Genomic DNA, 20,387 nt, shown 5'->3' on the forward strand with positions numbered 1-20,387 from the left:
TAGTCATTTCAGAAGCAATTAGTAAATAATTAGAGGTACTAAGCTGCTTGCTTGGTCGGTAATATCTTCACAAAAGTGAAGACACAAGTGATGGGTATATCCATATTCTTAAATAGGTGAATTTTCTTAAAAAAGAAATTTAAAAAATTATTGCTTGAGGGATAAGAAACAGTTGTTAGGATCACAACCGTTTCATAAACATACCTTAACATTAGAACACCACATTAGCACAAACGAATGTATCAGAATGCAGTCTGTTTGCCTAATAAAAAGACCGTGTCAAACTCAAAATGAGGCCGTTTACTAAAACATGCAAGCTTTTGGTTAATTCGTAATATTCTCCTAATCCCACTTTTATCATCTCTCCTCTGGTGCACTTGGTATTAATTACCTATTATAGCAGGTATTTGAACACAACTTCTCTTTCGTCTGCAGAAAATATTAGCATATCGCAGAGCTGTTGGGACAGATTGTATCTGAGGCACTTCTTCCTCCTGCAGAAAAGCCTATCAATCATAACTAAGTATAGTGATTAATAATGTCACAGCTCTTATTCCTGTGTCTCTGTGCAGCTAAATGAAGAGTCGTGCTTACATTGGATCTAGAGAATTTCACATAACAAAGTAATCAGCTGCCATTTTATAAAGAAATGATATTGAAAATGCTTCTACCCCAGGACCTATTTTTGGTTGCTCTATTAGTAGTTTACTGAAGGCTTCATCAGAAAACTAAAGCAAAGATTTTGTTATGTCAGAATTGATATTATTTCAGACTAAGTTTCTCTTAAAAAAAAAAATCTTCTTGCATGTGGCAAGTCAATAGTACACACGAGATTGCAGGGTTGAGTGTTTAAAACAGTGTGGTGTCATGGGGACAGGCTGGTGGCGTTGGGGGACGGGATGGTGGAGTGAGGGGACGGGACGGTGGAGTGAGGGGACGGGACGGTGGAGTGGGGGGACGGGACGGTGGAGTGGGGGGACGGGACGGTGGAGTGGGGGGGACGGGACGGTGGAGTGGGGGGGACGGGACGGTGGAGTGGGGGGACGGGACGGTGGAGTGAGGGGACGGGACGGTGGAGTGGGGGGGACGGGACGGTGGAGTGAGGGGACGGGACGGTGGAGTGGGGGGACGGGACGGTGGAGAGAGGGGACGGGACGGTGGAGTGGGGGGAGGGACGGTGGAGAGAGGGGAACGGGACGGTGGAGTGGGGGGACGGGACGGTGGAGTGTGGGGACGGGATGGTGGAGTGGGGGGATGGGATGGTGGCATGGGGGAGGCTGGAACCTTTGGACTCCGCAGGCTGAGTGTGCATCTGAACTGAGACGCTCACTATCTGAGTGACCCTGAGCAAACCAGTCTCTCTGGAAACTTTTTTCTCAGCTGTGTAATGGGGAAGCAATATTGCAAGATTTTTCCAATGTTGTTGAGATTATTTATGAGAATAAATATAAAATGAACTTACCATAGTGCAGGGCCCATAGAAGTTACTCAAAAAATTAGGAGTTCACATTTGGAGGAGATAAGACAAATGAGCTATTGTGTGGAAGGTTAAATGATAGTACGCGGTCATTCACGATTTAAAGCTGCGAAGAGGCCTGTGTGCCGATGGCGCCCATGTTTCTGTCTCCAGCTTCGGCCCCAGACTCACCACTGTCCACAGACCAAACCAGGGCTGCTGGTGGTCCTCCTTCCCACACCCCGGGAAGCCTTCCTCCCCGGACCTCCCTCCGTCTTAGTAAACGGTTCCACCGTTCAGTGGGTCATTCAAGCAGAAACAGGCTTAGCCTTGGTTCCCATCTTTCCCTTACCGGCCCCTCTCCCCAGTCCAGTCCGCGGGCACATCCTGTCGGCTGCGCCCTGTGCCGTATCCTGAGCCCATCCACCTGTCTGCATCCCCGCTGGCGCTGGGTCTCCACCCTGTGCGCTGTCAGTAACCCCTGCACTGCTCTTCCTGTTCCCACTCTTGCCCCTTACAGTCTCCATTTCATGTGACATCAGAGCTATCTGTTCAAAACATGAGTCAGATGTCATCAGACCCCGTTGGTTAAGACGCCCTGTGGCTTCTGGTCACCTGCTGAATAAACATCGGACAAAAACCTGGCTTTTGGCACTCAGCATGACAGGTCTGCCCCCTGGAAATTCCTTGGACTACACTATCTAAAATTCCTCAACACTTAGGACATCCTGAGGTTTTGTTTGTTGACTTGTTCATTACTAGGAAATATGTTCCCTGGGAGTGGGCACCTTCTCTGTCCTGCTCACTGTTGGAACTTTAGTGCCTTAAACAGATCCTATGTTTTCAAACAGAACATATTGAGCACCTAATATGAGTTCAATAAATATTTACAGGATGAGTAAATAAGGCTCTGCAGGAAAAGTTCACAGTAATTGGGGTAGCCAGGAAAAGCTTGACGAGAAAGGTGAGACTGGAGCTTGAGTTGGACCGTGGCTGGGCTGTCAGTGCCTGCTGAGGACGGGGCAGAGGGTGGGACTTGGGACAGCTTTCAGGACTGCAGCCTGGCGGAAGGAGAGGACGCGGAGCTGAAGGCAGTGGAGACGCGGCCGGGGCGGGGTCACCGGCTCTGTGACGCTTCTGTGGGGAGTTCTGTTTCTCAAGGCAAGATGGAACAGAGGACAGAGCCATTTTGAAACGCAGGCTGGAGAAGAAGGTGGAGGCATTAACCCTAAAGCGAGGGGCAAAGGGTGGTGCTGGTGGTGGCAGTTCATTGAAGGCTTCCGATAGGGGATGCTGACACGAGACGGGGAATTTAGGAGACGGCGTCAGCAGAGTAATGGATGCACCCGATGGGAGAGCAGCTGGAGGCAGGGGTACCCGTCCCCAGGCCCTGGAAGTAGCCAGCCCCTCACCAGCACCGTCAGCCTGCGTTTGCTGAGCACCTCTGCTGCGTGAGGGCTGCCATGGAGTTCCTGGGAGGGGAGCGGCTTGCCCCTCCTGGTGTGCAGCTCTGCTCTATGAGCGTCAGGCGTCGGGGTGACCGCGGCCTCAGTATTCTTGGCCTGTGGTGCCCGGGGAGGAGCTTCCATCCTATGAGTGTGGGCTAGGTTAGAAAGAAGGAGAGATGGGAAAGATTTCTCCTTGATTTGGCAGCCTTTTTAAAGCCCTAGGTATTTAGACTTGGGGCTTATTCTCATAGCTGTGTCAGAAGTTCAGTGAGTAGCTAGAATTTCTTATTAGACGACTTTAAGCTACTTGTAGCAGGTGGGCATTTAAAAAATGAAAATCAAATGTAGGGGGAGGTCTACGTGGCCTGTGGTGTATAGGACAGGAAGTTTCCCTTTTCACTGTGGCTGCAAGGAAACCCCAAATCAGACTTTTGGATTTTTGCTCTGTCATAGGAACTATGACTTTTAGGTTGCCGTAGCTCTTTTTTAGTCAGCTCCCTGTTTCTCTGTTTTCGTGGGTCTCCTTTAGATGTCTTTTTATGTGAGCTTATTCAATCTGTGGTAAAGGCAGCGTTTGCATCTGTTCAGTACTTCAATGCCTAGCCCTGGGCCTGGGGGGGCAGCTCCGGAGCCGGGAACGGAAGTCAGCCCCTTTGTGAAAGGGGAGCAGTGCCAGCGCCGCTCCTTCCACACGTCGTCCCCAGATTGAAAGTTTGTGTTTACGAGGTTCTGAATGTAGTCTAATTTTTTCCTATCTGGTTTGGACCATCTCTACCAGCTGGTAAATAGGAAATGTTCACGGTAGGAAGCCAATACTCTGCAGAGTGTAAACAGATGGAATCGATATAAAGTGACAAGTTAGACTGCGCTGTTGAGAATACAGAGCCAAAACCAAGAACATAACAGTCAGGCTGCTTACTCCGTTCCAGTTCATTTCGTCCTGAATAGGCTGCATATCTGCACAGCTGTGTTGTTCTTTTCTTCCCCCTTTCTTTCTTCTGGGTTGATAATGACAATTTCAAAGAAAAACTTTAATTAAAGATTTTATACGAAATAACCAAAAGTAGAATAATAAGGAAAATGAGCATTGATGTGTTTATTGTAAGAGGAATCCTTTTTCTTGGCTTCAATTTTTAAAATGTACTCCTTAAATTTAAAATGAGTTTAGTCGTGGTGACAGAAAGGTGCCAGACTGACAGCAGTGGCTGCCGAGCCCTGCGTTTTGCTGCGGAGCCAAGACAGAGGGGCGGCCACAGGCCCCCTCCCCTGCGTCTCAGTCCACAGGCAGGCGGGTGGGCTGCCGTCCCCGACCCCCTGCTGCTAGAAACCAGGTGAGGAAGGTGGCTCCAGGTGAGGAGGGAACAGAAAACAGTGAATCAGGAGCCAATTTGGATAGCCTGGTGCAGGTTGCCCTCTGGCCCGAGGAAGGTTTGCCTTCCCCCGGGAGGGGCCCCACCAGAGCCAGGCCTGGAGAGGGGGAATTCTGGGCTCCAGGGAGGAAACCTTAGGCCTTTTCTCACCTCCTTTCAAGTCTGGGTGGTCATATTTATTTGGGTTCACAGCTTTCCTTCCTGGAGCTCCCAGTACTATAAAAAGAATTTTAAACAAAGAACTCTAGAGTAAGAATCACATCCACTGTTAGCAATTTATTGAACCATCTGAACTCAGTGGGGTACAAATATGAAACAGTTTGATTCTTTGCTTCTTAAGCAGGCGCGGGCGCATCTGCCTTCCCCGTCCCCAAAGGCTGTCTTAGCAGATCCCATGGCTCTCTGGTCACATTCAGGTAGAACAAGCCCGGCGTAGACTAGTCCAGTTGTAAACCCGGAGCTCAGATGCAGCTCAGCTGGCCGCTCCTCCCTCCTTCCAGCTCCACAGGCCCCGGGGTGGGGGGAGGGAGTGGGCCAGGGGGGCTGCCGGCTCGTCGGCGACTCTCTCCCTCCTTCTGCTTCCTTCCTCCCCGGTTCGTGGGATCCGTGATGAGGGCTGAGGAAGGGGAGCTGGCCTCCTTCTCCCTTCGCTGGTGTCCTCTGTGGGGAGCAGGTGAAGGCTGCTCTCGGGGGGCACGTGGGGAGTTACTAGGACAGTGCTTTGGGGGCCTCCAAACTCTGTGGTCTTCTGGTGAGGAGCAGCTCTGGCTAATCCCCCTGCACCTCCTCAGCCCTCCTGCCGGTGGTCCACCTCGCCTTCTCAAGCCGTGTGTTGTCCCCTCACTTGAGGAGCAGCCCTGGGAGCAGGACAGCTCAAGCCTTCTACCTTTCTTTTTCTTTTAAAAAAATTTTTTTAATACAAATTTTAAAGGTTACTTTCCATTTACAGTTATTACAAAATATTGGCTATTTTCCTGTGTTGTACAATACGTCCTTGAGCCTCTCTTACACCCAATAGTTTGTACCTCCCACTTCCCTACCCCTGTGTTGCCCCTCCCCTCTCCCCACTGGTAACCACTAGTTTGTTCTCTATATTTGTGAGTCTGCTTCTTTTTTGCTATATTCACTAGTTTGTTGTATTTTTTAGATTCCACATGTAAGTGATATCGTACAGTATTTGTCTTTCTCTATTTGACTTATTTCACTTAGCGTAATGCCCTCCAAATCCATCCATGTTGCTGCAGATGGCAAAATTTCATTCTTTTTAATGGCTGAGAAGTATTCCATTGCATGTATTGTATATACCGTACCTTCTTTAGCCACTCATCTGTTGATGGATACTTAAGTTCCTTCCATATCTTGGCAATTATAAATAGTGCTGCTATGAACATTGGGGTACATGTACCTTTTCAAATTAGTGTTTTTGGTTTTTTGGGTTATATACCAAGGAATGGAGTTACTGCGTCATATGGTAGTTCTATTTTTTTTTCTTCTTTTTTTTGAGAAACCTCCATACTGTTTTCCATAGTGCACCAATTTACATTCCCACCAACAATAGGAGAGTTCACTTTTCTCCACATCCTCACCAACATTTTTTATTTGTGTTCTTTTTGATGTTAGCCATTCTGACAGGTGTGAGGTGAGTTCTCATTGTGGGTTTGATTTGCATTTCCCTGCTGATTAGCGATGTTGAGCATCTTTTTATGTGCCTGTTGGCCATCTGCATTTCCTCTTTGGAAAAATGCCTACTCAATTCTTCTGCCCATTTTTTAATCGGGTTGTTTGTTTTTTTGATGTTGAGTTGTATGAGCTGTTTATGTATGTTGGATATTAATCCCTTATCAGTCATATCATTTGCAAATATTTTCTTCCATTCAGTAGGTTGTCTTTTTTTGTTGTTGATGGTTTCCTTTGCTGTGCAAAAGCTTTAAGTTTAATTAGGTCCCAATTGTTTATTTTTGCTTTTATTTCCTTTGCTTTAGGAGATGGATCCAAAAAATATTGCTGCAATTTATGTCAATGAATGTTCTGCCTATGATTTCCTCAAGGAGTTTTATAGCATCCAGTCTTACATTTAGGTCTTTAATCTATTTTGAGTTTATTTTTGTATATGGTGTTAGAGAATGTTCTAATTTCATTCTTTCAAATGTAACTGTCCAGTTTTCCCAGCACCACTTGTTGAAGAGACAGTCTTTTCTCTACTGTATATTCTTGCCTCTTTTGTCATAGATTACCATAAGTGTGTGGGTTTATTTCAGGGCTCTCTCTCCTGTTCCATTGATCTATGAGTCTGTTTTTGTGTCAGTACCATACTGTTTTGATTACTGTAGCTTTGTAGTATAGTCTGAAGTCAGGGAGCATGATTCCTCCAGTTCTGTTCTTCTTTCTCAAGACCGTTTGAGGGTCATTTGTGTTTCCACACAAATTTTAAAATTATTCTAGTTCTGTGAAAAATGCCATTGGTATTTTGATAGGGATTGCATTGAATCTGTAGATTGCCTTGGGTAGTATGGTCATTTTAACAATATTGCTTCTTCCAATCCAAGAACATGGTATATCTTTCCATCTGTTTGTGTCATCTTCAATTTCTTTCATCAGTGTCTTATAGTTTTTGGAGTACAGGTCTTTCGCCTCCTGAGATAGGTTTATTGCTAGGCGTTTTATTCTTTTTGATGTGATGGTAAGTGGAATTGTTTCCTTAATTTCTCTTTCTGATACTTCATTGTTAGCCTTCTACCTTTCTTGTTCTCCACTTAACTCATGGAAAATTCACATGTCCTGTCCATGCCAACAATAGGCATGTAGACCACTCTAATCTTCCCCTCCTGCTCTGCTACCTCTGTTCAATTCTCAGTTTCTTCCCCCAGGAAGGTGTAGAGCAGATCACTGTGTCCACAGAAATGACATGCCTATCTGCCATTCTGCAGGCACCAGTCCTGTCTATACAAGGATTTCACTGGCTCACCAAAGCTTCTTCCCCATGAATGCTGCAATCACCCATCCACCCATCTGTTCATCTGTTCATCCATCTATCACTTATCCATGCATGCATGCCTCCATCTATCCCTCCATCTGTCCATCCATCTATTATCCATCCATCTATTATCCATCCATCCATCCTTCTGTCTGTCCATTTGTCCATCCATCATCCGTCTGTCTATCCATCCACCCATCCATCCATCCATCCATCCATCCATCATCCATACATTCATCCACTTAACACTTATTCGTTGATCCAGGCCCTGTTCTTGGCCCTGGACTCCTGTCCGCTCAAGACTTTCTGAAGGAGGTAGAGGAGCTGGCTGGTGTGGGGGGATTAGTGCTGGTTCTGCCAGTTACTATTCTCCAGCACGTGTGTGTGGTTATATGGTTATTTATATCTCTGTCCTCAGCCTTTGGTCCTGATCAGCAATTCCTATCAGACCACCATCTATTGAGTATGTTCCCTGTGAGGTACCTGCACACATGAGCTCATTTCTTTTTTTTTAAATGAATTTTGATGAAATTCCACTATATCTACCCATTTTTCTTTCTCTCTTTCTTTCTTATAAATTTATTTATATTTTATTTTTGGCTGCGTTGGGTCTTTGTTGCTGTGTGCAGGCCTTCTCTAGTTGTGGCGAGCAGGGGCTTCTCTTTGTTGCGGTGCATGGGCTTCTCATTGCGGTGCCTTCTCTTGTTGTGGAGCACGGGCTCTAGGCGTATGGGCTTCAGTAGTTGTGGCTTGTGGGCTCTAGAGCGCAGGCTCAGTAGTTGTGGCGCACAGGCTGAGTTACTCTGCGGCGTGTGGAATCTTCCCTGACCAAGGACTGAACCCGTGTCCCCTCCATTGGCAGGCAGATTCTTAACCACTGCGCCACCAGGGAAGTCCACGTGAGCTCATTTTATCTGCACATGCTGATGCAGTGCCCTTCTTCATTCCCATTTCACAGACAAGGAAACTGAAGTTCGGAAGAGTCAGGTCACTGTTCCAAGGTTACCCGAACGATGGCAGCCCGGGGTACCTTCTGTAGTTTTCTGTATCTGGAGGAGGTTTCTGTTCCCTACTCCCTCCCTGGCTTTACTCTTCAGGACAGATATTCTCTGCTCCATGTAGCAACACTTGTGAGTCTGCCCTCCATGAATTCATCTAAATCTTTTGGGGAAAGTTTTAATTTAATTTTCCTCTTATCACTTCCTTTTCAGTAATCACTTCCTCCTTTTGTACTCCTGTGTGAAATGGGGCTTTTTTTCCTTTTCTTGAAATGTTAGGTGAACGAGTCCTGGTTTATGTAGCCATACTTCAGAACTTTAAGGCTTTCTATCCTGCTTTTTCCCAGCCCTGCTGTCCAGATGGAAGAAGCGAGCCTTTTTAGTGCATCTTCACTGTGGTTCGCTTCCCTAGATTGCTTGGTTCTGAATCATCCCCAGGGCTCAGTCATCTCCCCAGATGGGGGCTCGGAGGACAAGAAGAGGGTCAGATGCTGCCCTTCTCGCGGGGTCTGTGGCGCTGCAGGGGGAGCCTGGGGGCCGTGGGGGCCTGGGGTTCAGCAGGGAGCTGGGGGGTCTAGCAGGGGGCCGGGCGGGGCGGTGTACTCCTAAGTCTGGCGCAGGGCTCAGAGCATAGGTGGGGGGAAGCGTCTCCTGGCTGGGGCCCTGGCTGCCCAGGATGGAGCGGGGACTGAGTCTGGGGCAGGTGGCTGGGAAGAGAAGACTTGAGGCAGGTCTTCAGAGGGCCTCAGGCCATTTCCTGGCTCCTGAGCCTTAAAGTCATAATTAGCTATTGTTTTGGTTTTCTTTTTAAATCCTCATTGCTTCTGTGTTTGTGCACCTGAAGCTGCCTGACACCTACCACCCACTCAGATGTTTGGGGTTACATGGGAGGGAGTGGAACAGGGGTTGTGAACTTTTTCTGTGAAGATGGTAAATATTTGTATTTTGGCCGGCCAGACTGCTCAGTCTGACTACTCAGCTCTGGCCCTGTAGGGGAAGCAGCCCGAGGCAGCTCATTTACATAAATGAACGGGGCGCGGCTGGGCGCCAATAAAATTTACTTTTGGATCCTGAAATTTGAAACGCAGATAACTTTCACGAGTCACAAAATATCCTTCTTTTGATTTTTTTCAACCGTTTAAAAATGTAAAAACCATTCTTAGCTTGCAGGCATATAAAAACAGGCAGCAGGCAGGAGTGTGCATCACCTGGAACGCGGGAAAGGGAGCTCGGCCAACAGAGGCGCTGGAGCCGGTCCAGGAGAGCACCTTTCTCAAGCTGGTCTCTGGGCCCTCACAGGGCAAGGCCACGCTTTCCTTTCTGAGAAGCTGGATTTGGAAGGAGGCCCCTTTCCTCCCGTGAGCTGTGCAGCATTTCTCCCCTCTCCGTGGATTTGGCCCTCTCTGAGCCCTCCTCCCGAGAAGCAGTGGGGAAGTGAAGGGGGATGGAGCTCCTGGAGAGCAGAGGCCAGGCAGGGAGTAGGGAGGTCCCCTCCTGCAGGCGAGGAGCTGGGTACCACTTTCAGGCAGGAATTCACCAAGATGTCAAGATGGAGGTCAGGGGGCCAGTGTCGGGATGGAAGTGCAGTCAGAAGAGCAGGAGAGCCGGCGCCAGCTCCTGCCCCGGAGCGGAGGACGGGCAGGCGTTCGGGCAGCAGCACGGCTGTAAACTCACTGTGCAAATGTTTATGAGCATCCACTGTGTGCAGGGACTGTTCTAAGCCTAAGGATACAGCAGCAAATGAAACCAGATCCCCTCCCGTGGCATTTACATTTCAATGGAAGAAGAAAGGCAATAAACAGAGACCGAAATATGAAATGTGCCGGTGTGGGTGAACGCGAAGGAGAAGAGGGACGAGGGTGCGTTTTTGTGCAGGTCATCGGGAAGGCCTCTCGGGGCAGGTGACACATGACCGAGACCTGAATGAGGGCCTCGAGGGAGCCGTCCAGCGGAGGGGGCCAGACGTGCAGAAGCCTTGATGGCTGAGCGCGCCTGGTGTGTGTGAGAACGCGCAGGGAGGCCTGTGTAGCTGGAGCAGGAAGGGGCAGGGGACTTGGCGGGTGAGGTCAGGAGGTGGTGGGGTCAGATCGTCCAGGGCTCTGGGCGCGGTGAAGAGACCCCCGAGGGCTTGTGAAGCGAGGGAGCTCAGTGTGGCTGGAGCCCAGGGCCTTGGGGGGGTGAGAGCTGGGGCTGGGGTGGAAGGAGCAGAGGCTCAGAGCGGGTGGCTCTCAGTGCACACGTGTCCCAGTTGGACCCAAGTGGCAGACGTCTGGCTGGCCCAGAGAGGAGCCGTTTGCTGCCCGCACCACCCCGATTTCTCTCTCTGCCGCTTCCTCTCCCACCTCTTCTCCCTTTCCAAGGGACAGGGAAGCGGGGCGAGGCAGGGGCAGGTCCTTTTACTCCTTTGTGTTTTTCTTCTTTCCCGTCACCGGGTGGGACAAGTCTTCACACCACGGCCCTAACTCTGGTGCCTCTGATAAGCCTCACCATCTGCAGCTCCATCTAGATCTTGCCAAACTTCAGTCTGACAAATGATAAGAAACTTGGAGACATACCTCTGGTGGGTGTGAGTTCTGTGCCAGATTTGCTGCTTCCCTGCTTTCCACGCTGGGTCCATCTGGGTTACTTTGGGTTTTAAAAAAGCGCATCGCCTCATGTGCTCCCAGAAGAGGTGAATCAGGGTTTGGCAGCAGACAAGGTGCCGAGGGTTTTTTTTGGCCACGGGCACAGGCGCTCTCTGTGGCTGGGCCCTGTGCTTTTAGACAAAGTGGTGGAGCGGAGGGCGGACATGCATGAGCGGTTTCGCTCCAGCTGATGCTCTCCCGGCTCTTCCTTGCTCGGTCTTCCTGGTTTTGAATATTAAGCTCATTTCAGCCAACGCTCTCTAGTCAGTAGAAGCAGGAGATGTGTATACAGTTCAGCACAGGGCCTTGCAAACATCCAATTCACGTTTGTTCAATTATCATATTATTGTAATCTTTATTACATTGAATGTAATCATTGTTACATTCAGGATTGGCCCCAAGGAGGTGTGTGTTTGTCGACATATAACAGGGTGTCCTCAGAGTGTGGCTTTCTTCCAGGCAGGTGAAAAGAAGATGGATTCATTCATTCATTCACTCAAGCACATGCTTACTGAGCACGTACACTGTCAGAGGCTGTTCTAGACCCCGGCGTGAGGCAGTGAACAGAGCCCCGCTCTCAGGGAGCGCACTTTCCAGAGGGAGAGACAGACAGTAAAGACGAGCATTAAGTTCGTAGGTGAGAAGCACCCTGCAGAAGATGAGTGCTGGGGGTGGGGTCAGGAAAGGCCTTTTGGATCAGCTGACATCTGGGCCAAGACCTGCGGGAAGTGAGGGCAGAGCCAGTGGGTGTCTGGGGAAGAAGTTTCCAGACAGAAGGAACAGCAAATGCAAAGGCCTTGAGGCAGGAGGTGCCTGGCTGGCACTCACGAGAAGCAGAGGGACCGTTGCGTGGCCCGAAGGCAATGAGCCAGCGGGCGGCGGGGGGATGAGGCGGGAGAGCCGCCAGGAGCCGGTCTGCGGGGCTCCGGCCTTTGACCCGGAGGGGACGAGAGCGGCTGGAGGGCGTGCTCAACCTTAGCTACACAGAACCCCGGCTGCTGCTGGAGCCTCAGCTGTGGGGTCGGGCCTGGACACTGGGGGCCCAAATGGGAGCCCGTCGCACCAGCCCAGCCAGTAGGGTGTGAGGCGGAGAGACTGGGCCGGTTCTGGAAACGTGCTGAAGGGAGGGCCGCTGGGCTCTCGGGCTAGGCCGGACGTGGGATGTGAGCGAAGAATGTGGCGGGAAGGCCCGGCCACGGTGGGATGGGGCGAGGCTGGGCGTCTGCTGGCCTCTAGAGCTGGACGTCCTGACGGGGCTCCGAGGAGGAGCCGGGGCTGGAGACAGACACTGAGAGGCATCAGCTGCTCGTTAAGGCCACAGGCCTGGGCCGCCCGGGAGGGAGGGAGAGTGCTTAGACCAGCCAGGAGACCCGAGGCCCGAGTCCGCAGGGGCCCAGAGCTCAGAGGCCGGGAGATGAGGAGGGACCGGCAGGGACCAGGCCAAGCCCGAGCCAGAAAGCCAAGGAGAACCCTGGCCGGGAGCGTGGAAGCCGGGGGGAAGGCGTACGTCCAGGAAGAAGGGGCGGTGAGCTGGGAGGAGGGCTGCTGCGGAGACAGCAAGATGGGCGCCCAGGAGCCGCCGGGCCTGGCAAGGTCGCCCTGACAAGGTCACAGTTTCTGTGCAGTGGTGTGGACGGAACTGATCGGGTGTGTGGGGGGACAGGCTGGAGACTGGACGCACAGACAGCTTTCGAGGGGGGATTTCTGCAAAAGGGAAGGAGTGGCTGGGGGCGAGGCGAGGCGAGGAGGGAGGGCTCACCTCTAAGATGGTTCGTCACCGTGGACACGAGCTCAGAGCCGGGGACGGCGGGGCACGAGCTGTTCCTCACGGGCGCGAGAGCAGCGGCGGCCCGGAGCGGGACCGGAGGCCGGAGGCCGGGTGCGGAGGCACACAGGTTGGGTGTGTCGGGGAGCACGGGCCTTGCCTTCCAGTTGCTTCTGGTTTCTCTGCAAGTGAGGAGGAAGGTTATCAGCGGAGAGGAAGGAGGCGGGGTGGGAAGGGAGGCGGAGAGCGGAGAAGGTGGGAAAGGTGCCCAGTGGCGGGTGAGCGGGCCTGCTGGCGGGGCTGGTGGTCCTGAGCGAGGGGACCCAGGTGAGTGCTTGATGGCCCGTCCTCTCCGACCGCGTCAGGCGCTTGGAAGAGGCGGTGAGTTGGATCTGACCAGGGTTAGAGTCTAGCCAAGACCGGGGAGGCAGGAGGAGGGAGGTGGCGGTCAAGCACACGGGCACCGGGTCACTGTAAAGATGGGCCGTGGGGAGGCGTGAGAAGGAGAGGGAGCAGCAGTTGGGGTCCCGGAGGGGAGAAGGGTGTTGGGGTTCGGGCTGAAAGATGGGGGGCGTTGGACGTGGGACTTTGTTTTGGAGAGCGGCAGTTACTGGTGACGAGGCATGAGTGTGAGCAGGCAGGTGACCTCTGGACGGGAGGACAGGAGCTGAGTCAGAGGTCGGCTCACGTCCCCGGGGGAGCCGGGGGCGCGGAGGCAGGAGGGCCCCAGATGACCCGGCTGGGAGGAGCTGGGGCAGAGGCCATCCTCCCGCCAGCTCAGTGGTTCCTCCTGCGTGATCCCTAAGACGGCCACCCCGGGAGCGGGCTGGCAGGAGGCTCCTTCAGGTCAGAGACAGTCTAGGGACCCGTCAGAGAAGGCGTTGAGGAAACTGGGAACAAGCCTGTTCATCTTAGAGTCTCCCCTAAACTCCTTCGTTAAGGTGCACTAATTTCCCTCCGAGTCTGGGCTGGACTTGGATGTGATCTAGTACAGGATGCAGAGTCAGACCTCCCAGGATCCGGCCATACCAGACGTTCATCACCCTTCATCCGCAACCCCCTTCACGCCCAGCTGTACTCAGTGCCTTACTGTCCTGTCCTGCCCCGGCCCCCTCCTGGCTCAGATGCCACCTCCTGCAGGAAGCCTCCCAGGTGGCTCTGCTGGAAGTGTTGTTCTCTTGTGTGAAGACCCACAGCTCCTCGCTTGTCTGTCTCTGGTGTTTGGCTCTTGTTCCCATGGTTCCTATCTTGGTGAATATTTATTTACATGCCTTATCTGCTCTGCGGGAGGTGCAGTTTGGGGGTGGACTTGAGTTTGAACCCCAGCATCATTATCGTCTAACCAGGTGATGATGGGCAACTCATGTGGCCTCTCCCACCCTCGGTTTTATCTGAAAGTGGGGAAACGGTACGTCCTTCCTGTGGCTCGGGATGGTGCAGTCACAGGGCTCTGTGCTTGGCACGGGTGAGCCCTGGCGGGTGTTTCTCTCCTTTACATAGAAGTGGCTCAGGGCAGGCACACGGCCCCGCGTCTCCACGGGACCTAACCAAATGCCTTTCAGGTCTGTGTGCCCAATAAATATGCATTTGCTGAATTTGGGAAAGATCACTATAAAACTTTCCTGTAATATCTTTTAAAAATTCAGAGGGGTTGAAATATACACTCATATATTTCAGCTCCTAGTAAAAATGGTTTGCATATGGCTATGAAAAATAAAAATTGTCCAAATCCAGCTATGCCAGAATTATGGTTTGAAAGTATCAATTAACAAAAAAGATTTTTCATATGACTCTAAAATGGAATGAATTGTGTATGAGACTTACCGCTTTACATCAGAAAAAGTTCTTTTTTTGTAAACTTGCTAAGACTATTTACAGAGAAAATCGCTTTGAAAACATTCAAGAAATGTAAAGTGTCCTTTTTTCCATAGATATGTCATTTTGCAATACCTACGACTGTGAGTCTTTGAAAACATTTTATTTTACAAGAAGTATTTAAACACGTTCACTTTTTTTATTACCATCTTGATTTTTAACACTGGATCTTTTGACTTTTCCTAAATCGCTTTTTATACACAGATTTTCAAAAACATTAAAACTGTTATCAAAGCCCTTAAGCTCATTGATGTTAACAAGACGGGTCTGCTCCAACCGCATGAGCTGAGGAGGGTTCTGGAGACCTTCTGTTTGAAGATGAAAGATGATGAATACAAAAAGTAAGTAAACGAAGGTATGGTGAGAGATTGCTCAGTAGAACTTCCAGCCAGTTTCAAAATGGGACCTGTTGGGTTCACTGGGTCCAGGCAGCGTCCTCCCCTCCTGCCTTCTCTGTCTTGACTGTTTTTAAAAGAGGTCCTCAATCTGCATTTCTCCCATGTTCGTGAAGCTCTCCACGAATTCTCCAAAGTGAGAGCTAACGATTCGAATTCCTCCAGTCCCCGCGGGTGAGAGTCATCTGGCCTGCAGCTCTGAACACATCTCGATGATTTAAGTCATCCATCACCAGTGGTCTCTCTTTGCCTGCCTGGCACCTCGCCCACCAGCCCATGGGTTTCCAGTTCACAGTTGACTTTTACTCAAAGCCTGGGGTTAGGAGAAGAATGAAAAATTTCAGGATTTATTCGTTGGTTGATGTGCTCCCTATTGGCTCTCCATCCTGACATAACAACAGAAGCTTAATTTTCCTTTGAGGACTTTGTTGCTGAGTTTGGGGTGGGCATTGCAGCAGGGGGACGTTAGCTGCTTCTTGGCGTTTGAAAGCCACCACCTGCTCCTGACTCGAGGGCAGCGTGTGGAAGCCTGCACAGACATTGTTTTGAGCCTCCAGTAAACTCCAGATCATTCAGAAAAGCCAAATGCTTGGATTCTGTGGCTACTTGAGTTTTGAATGGAAGCCACTGGAAGGGGGGGGGTGGCGTGTTTAACCTAATTTATATAGTACTCGGCCAAGAGGCACTCCTCCTCTTCCTGCCTTTTCCCACTTTTCTGAATATCCTCTGGGCCATTAACAAAAGTACCAAGCCTGATCACTTCACTCTGAGCCTAAGAGTTTCACATCACACCGCAGTTATAAATCGCTACTAAAATGGGTCTTTGTGGTTGCTTGCATAGTATTATAAAGACTGTGTTGCCTCTGTTAGTGGAAGAATCTGCTCCTGGAGCAAAAGCAAGTCTAGAGGGCGTGTGACGACCTCACAGGCACTGCAGGGTCTGAAAAGCAAGGAGACTTTTAAAATATGGATATTTCCCAGTATTTTGAATATTTTCTTCTTCTTTTTTTTCTCCTTATAACCCACCTCAGAATATAAAAGACATAATAAATGTTTTAATTTTTACATCTTTCCGACTGGGAAAATGTCCAGAATAAGATCCAAACAAAACAAATTAAATAATTTTGTGCACGCAATTATAGAACAGAAGCAACACTCTTCTAAAACAAGCAATCAAAAAGCAAAACAGTGTTTTATTTGACAATAAACCTTGTGTTTGGCACTGCAGTTTCCAACCTAGTAAATCTATAAAAATGTTACTGCCTGTTTCCCCATCTCACAAGTATTGAATAATAAAGAACTCCACAAATTTTTATTTGAGATATTTTTTTAAGCCTCAAAAACAATACTGTTTGCATGATAAGGCTTGAGGAACTTAACACAATAGAACTGCTTTCCTTCAGAATAGAAAAGCGGAAGATCAAAAGTAACCATTTCTTCAATTGCTTTAATGCTTTTCTTATCGATGCTCAAGAATATACTCTTTCCTTGAGAAGCTGCTTCAGTATTAACTTTGCCTTTTTAGTGTTTGAGCAGGAAACACAATGCATTTTTGAATCCTTTTTTTTATCTAACAGCTTTCTATTTAATATCAGCCTTCGGCATGCAGTGAGGTAGGAGTGTCCTGGGCTTTGAAGCCAGGCACGCTTGGGGGTCAGGTCTGTGCCTGCCCTCCCTAGTTGCGGGGCCTCGGGGAGCTCCTGGGCCTCTCTGAGGCTCTGCTCGCTCTTAAAGAAATGGGGACTGAGGAGCCCACCTTGCAAGGCTGGCGTGAAGATTCTGCGCCTGCAATGTACCTGGCACGTAGTAGGTGCTCGTTTCACATCGATGCTATCATAATCGTAAAGATTCCACGAGTGCCCTTTACTCTTTGAGAAACAGTTCTCTTCAGGCTGCAGAAGACCATCCAGCCTATGGAAACAAGGAGCGGGGGAGAAGATTATCTCCAAGTTCCATACTTAGCCAGAGTGTCCCGAGACCTGCTGGGTTTTGTTCTTCCTTTTCCATCTCACACCACCCTACTTTCCTCTCCATTGCCCTGCAGGACAAAGTATTTGAATCCGGGTAAAATAATTTATGAGCGACCTTGAAAAACAAAGAAACAAAGAAACAAACAAACTCACTTGAATTCAGCCTGCTGCCTGGGCAGATGAATGAAGCCCAAGGCACAGTTCTAGGTGGTGATGCTGGAGAGGTTTGTGGGTCAATTGGCATCATTCCCTTTGCATCTGAAGTCGGCTTTCCCATGTGACCGTCTTGCCCTGGGTGTCTGCACATGTGTGAGTTCTCCTGCCCACACTTCAGGTTCCTGGGAAAATGGCCTTGGTTGCTGTGTCTTAGGAATGGTTCTGTCTCCCATGCCTTGATTCTTGTTAAAAAAAGCCTTTTGAGATACTGCATCCTTGAGAAGTACTGAGGCTTCATTTTTGAATTTTATCTGTAGGAAATATTACCATGGAATTGTGTCTGTCTCTTCTCAGTGACTATGTAGCAGGTATTATGAATGCGGTGGGCTGGGCATTAGGAAAGGTCAGGATTCTCTTATGAGCCAATACCAGTTTGAAGGGATGCTGAATTTTCACCAAAAATAGGAAAGTTGGTGATGAGATTTTTATCGGTATCCTGACATTCTCCTGGAGCTGCAGAGTAGCCGGGACTTTCTGTAGGACGGCAACTCAAAAAGGAACACTTTAGGTGCCACCTTCTGGGTTCTTGTGCTTACAGCTTATTTTTGCCAGACAGAGTCTGTGGATGAAAGATGGAGCCATTTAGGGAGTTTCAAGGTTAACATCTGGCAGCTATCATATCTCAAGATAATTTTTCTTACTATAACAATAGGCAAGATTCATCAAAGTGGAAAAAAAGGTATGCATTGAAATGAATACATGACATTACTCTTTGTTAAATTTGGAAACAGAAAAATAACAACTACTTTAAGTGATAATTACTAAATTTTTAGAAAGCAGCGTGAAATTAGATAATTATAGAAACCAACACATATGGAGATAATATAATCAAACATTTAAAAACTGGCAATTGTTTATAAATGTAATAATGCAGAAATCATCTAGAAAACCATTTATCAAGTGGCAGATTGGAATAATAGAAATTTCATTTTAGAGGAAAAAAGAATCCAAACATTCTATTTATCTTAACTTTAAAAAAACAGTATCTCAGTGTATTTCAGCGAGAGACCTTGGTTAAGTGTTTTCAAAATTTCTCTTTATGCATAGAAATCCTAGAATGCTCCGAGAAAAGCTCCCCTGCTCCCACCATTGACTGCTTTAACACGATACGCCATCCTGGGCACAGTTTCTCTCTGCGAAATGATATTCTTTGTCAAATAGGTGGGCTATGTTCTCTCCTCCACTGGCTCTAGATTTCTCTGGTTATAGAAATTTTATGCTGACTCATGGCTCAGATCCATTCCCCCCAACTATCAAAGGAAGTGGGACCTGCTTTTGCTGTCTGACTGCAGAGGTGCTCCTCACCCACCCCCACCAGAGAAGGGAGAAGACCCTATGGGGTGCAGGCAGGGGGTGTTCCCTTAGCGGGTCCTGAGACGTACCTGTGCACGCAGATCTGTACATCCAGCCATCTGGAGAGAGAGTGAAGTGATCGCCTCCTAAATATTTGCATTTTTAATTAATTAATTAATTATTTAATTTATTTTCAAATTGAAGTATAGTTGATTGTGTTAGTTTCAGGAGTATCTGCATTTTTAAAATCTTACGGTAACATTTCGTAGGGTTTACTTCTTCATTCCAGCTCTAGCTAGAAACACACATTAAAATTAATGCCAACCCCAGAGTAAAGGATACCTTAGTAAAAAATACTTGCTTCATTTAGATTCTCTGTATCATAATTTCTGAATACTAACGAACAGTTCTATTTTAGGTTTGCAAAACACTACAACATTGATAAAGATACTGCAGTGGATTATAATGTTTTTTTGAAGAACCTCAGTACAAATAATGACTTGAACCTTAAATATTCTATGGGAAGTCAAGGTAAGTATTTTAAAGTACGATTTCAATATCCTCTGGCATGGTAATTCCTCGTCTGTGAATCTGTCCTAAGGAAACACTTTCAAATATGGAAAATGCATTCTCCACAGAGACTGTCATGGTATCTTTATTTATAAGAATAACGTAAATGCCTAACAACAGGAAAAGGGTTAAGTGAGTCACAGACTACAGACATGGTAAAATGTGCATCCACAAGCAATGATTTCCATAAAGTTAATCATAACATGGAAAATGTATGTGGAATATCAGTAAATGATTGGAAAGAAATTCCAAAATACAGATTGTCTTTAAGTGATATGTCTCTGGGTGTTTGATTCTTTCTGCTACTTCTGTATTTTCAAAAATTTTTGTTAATGAACATGTTACTCCTTTAACGATGGGAACGATCTTGATGCAAATAGTTGAGTAGATGGTATGGTTATACTGGACGTGTAAAGCCGGGCTCACGCAGGCATACAACCTTGAGAAGGAAAAACTTTCCTTGTACTGATAGTCTTTATCCCAGCCTCTAGAACATAATGCCCAGAGTTGCACAGTTCTGGAGAGAGCAGGGGTCCAGTTCCTCGAGGATGGGTATATGAAAAATGCAATCGGAGATTCTCCCTTCCAGGCTTTTGGTCATTTGAGGCAAGCAGTTTCTTGCCTCAGGGGTTTACCACGTGTGACTGGCTCATTCAAGATGGGTTGTCACTGTCTGGTTTCAATGCAATTCATTGCAGCAAATATGCACTAATACCTTCTATGATTCCCAGATCTGCCTGACTAGCAAACTTAGAAATTACAAATTCTCAGATTTCAGCTCAGTTTCACTAACCTAGATAGCTTAGAGCAGACCCCAGGACTCTACTTTTCAAAGCCTTCCACGTTTTGGGAATTACTAGACAATATAACCTTCCAAGGATGCTTTCATCCCTTACATTTTGTTAGTTCATGTGCAAGTCCCTGTACTACTAGACCCTTCATTGGGTACAAAGCCAAGTAAAATAATCTAACTTTAAGAAGTATGTGTGTGTGTGTGTGTATGTGTGTGTGTTTGTATGTATGTGTACATGTATATATATTTTAATAGGACAGGTAAGACACAAAACAAGTCACATAAAAAATAACACTAAAAAACATCTACTTATTGTGCTCTATGTAGTTACTTGGTAAACCTTAATTTTAATTTTATTTCTCTCAACAGTTTTGTGAGGTGGGTATTATTATCCCATTTTTTTAAATGAGAAAACGTGACTCCAGGGTGCTAAATGAATTTAGCTCGGAAATGTCTTGGTGTTAAGCTTTCTGCATCAATTTTCCAGAACACAGTATATTTTCAACCTGAAAATTCAATTCTCTCTTCATTTCAAGGATTTTTTTGTTTGTTTGTTTTTTAGTAATATTGTACATCTTTGAATAAAGCTTCTGTTCCACTTCTCAGATTAACTTCAGTGATACAAACTACCCTCATGTTG

At 47.9% G+C, this 20,387-nt stretch overlaps 1 protein-coding gene across 1 annotated transcript in view; it reads left to right on the forward strand.

Moving 5' to 3' along the window:
- Positions 1 to 20,387, forward strand: part of EFCAB6 (EF-hand calcium binding domain 6) — a 252,788-nt gene that overhangs the window by 57,760 nt on the left and 174,641 nt on the right. The window contains exons 7-8 of the mRNA XM_082420556.1: positions 14,715 to 14,851; positions 18,803 to 18,915. Coding sequence (XP_082276682.1) covers positions 14,715 to 14,851; positions 18,803 to 18,915 — 250 coding nt within the window. The remainder of the gene's footprint in view (positions 1 to 14,714; positions 14,852 to 18,802; positions 18,916 to 20,387) is intronic.

This window comes from Balaenoptera physalus (genome assembly GCF_965194825.1).
Source record: "Balaenoptera physalus genome assembly, chromosome: 13".
Lineage (NCBI taxonomy): Eukaryota > Metazoa > Chordata > Mammalia > Artiodactyla > Balaenopteridae > Balaenoptera > Balaenoptera physalus.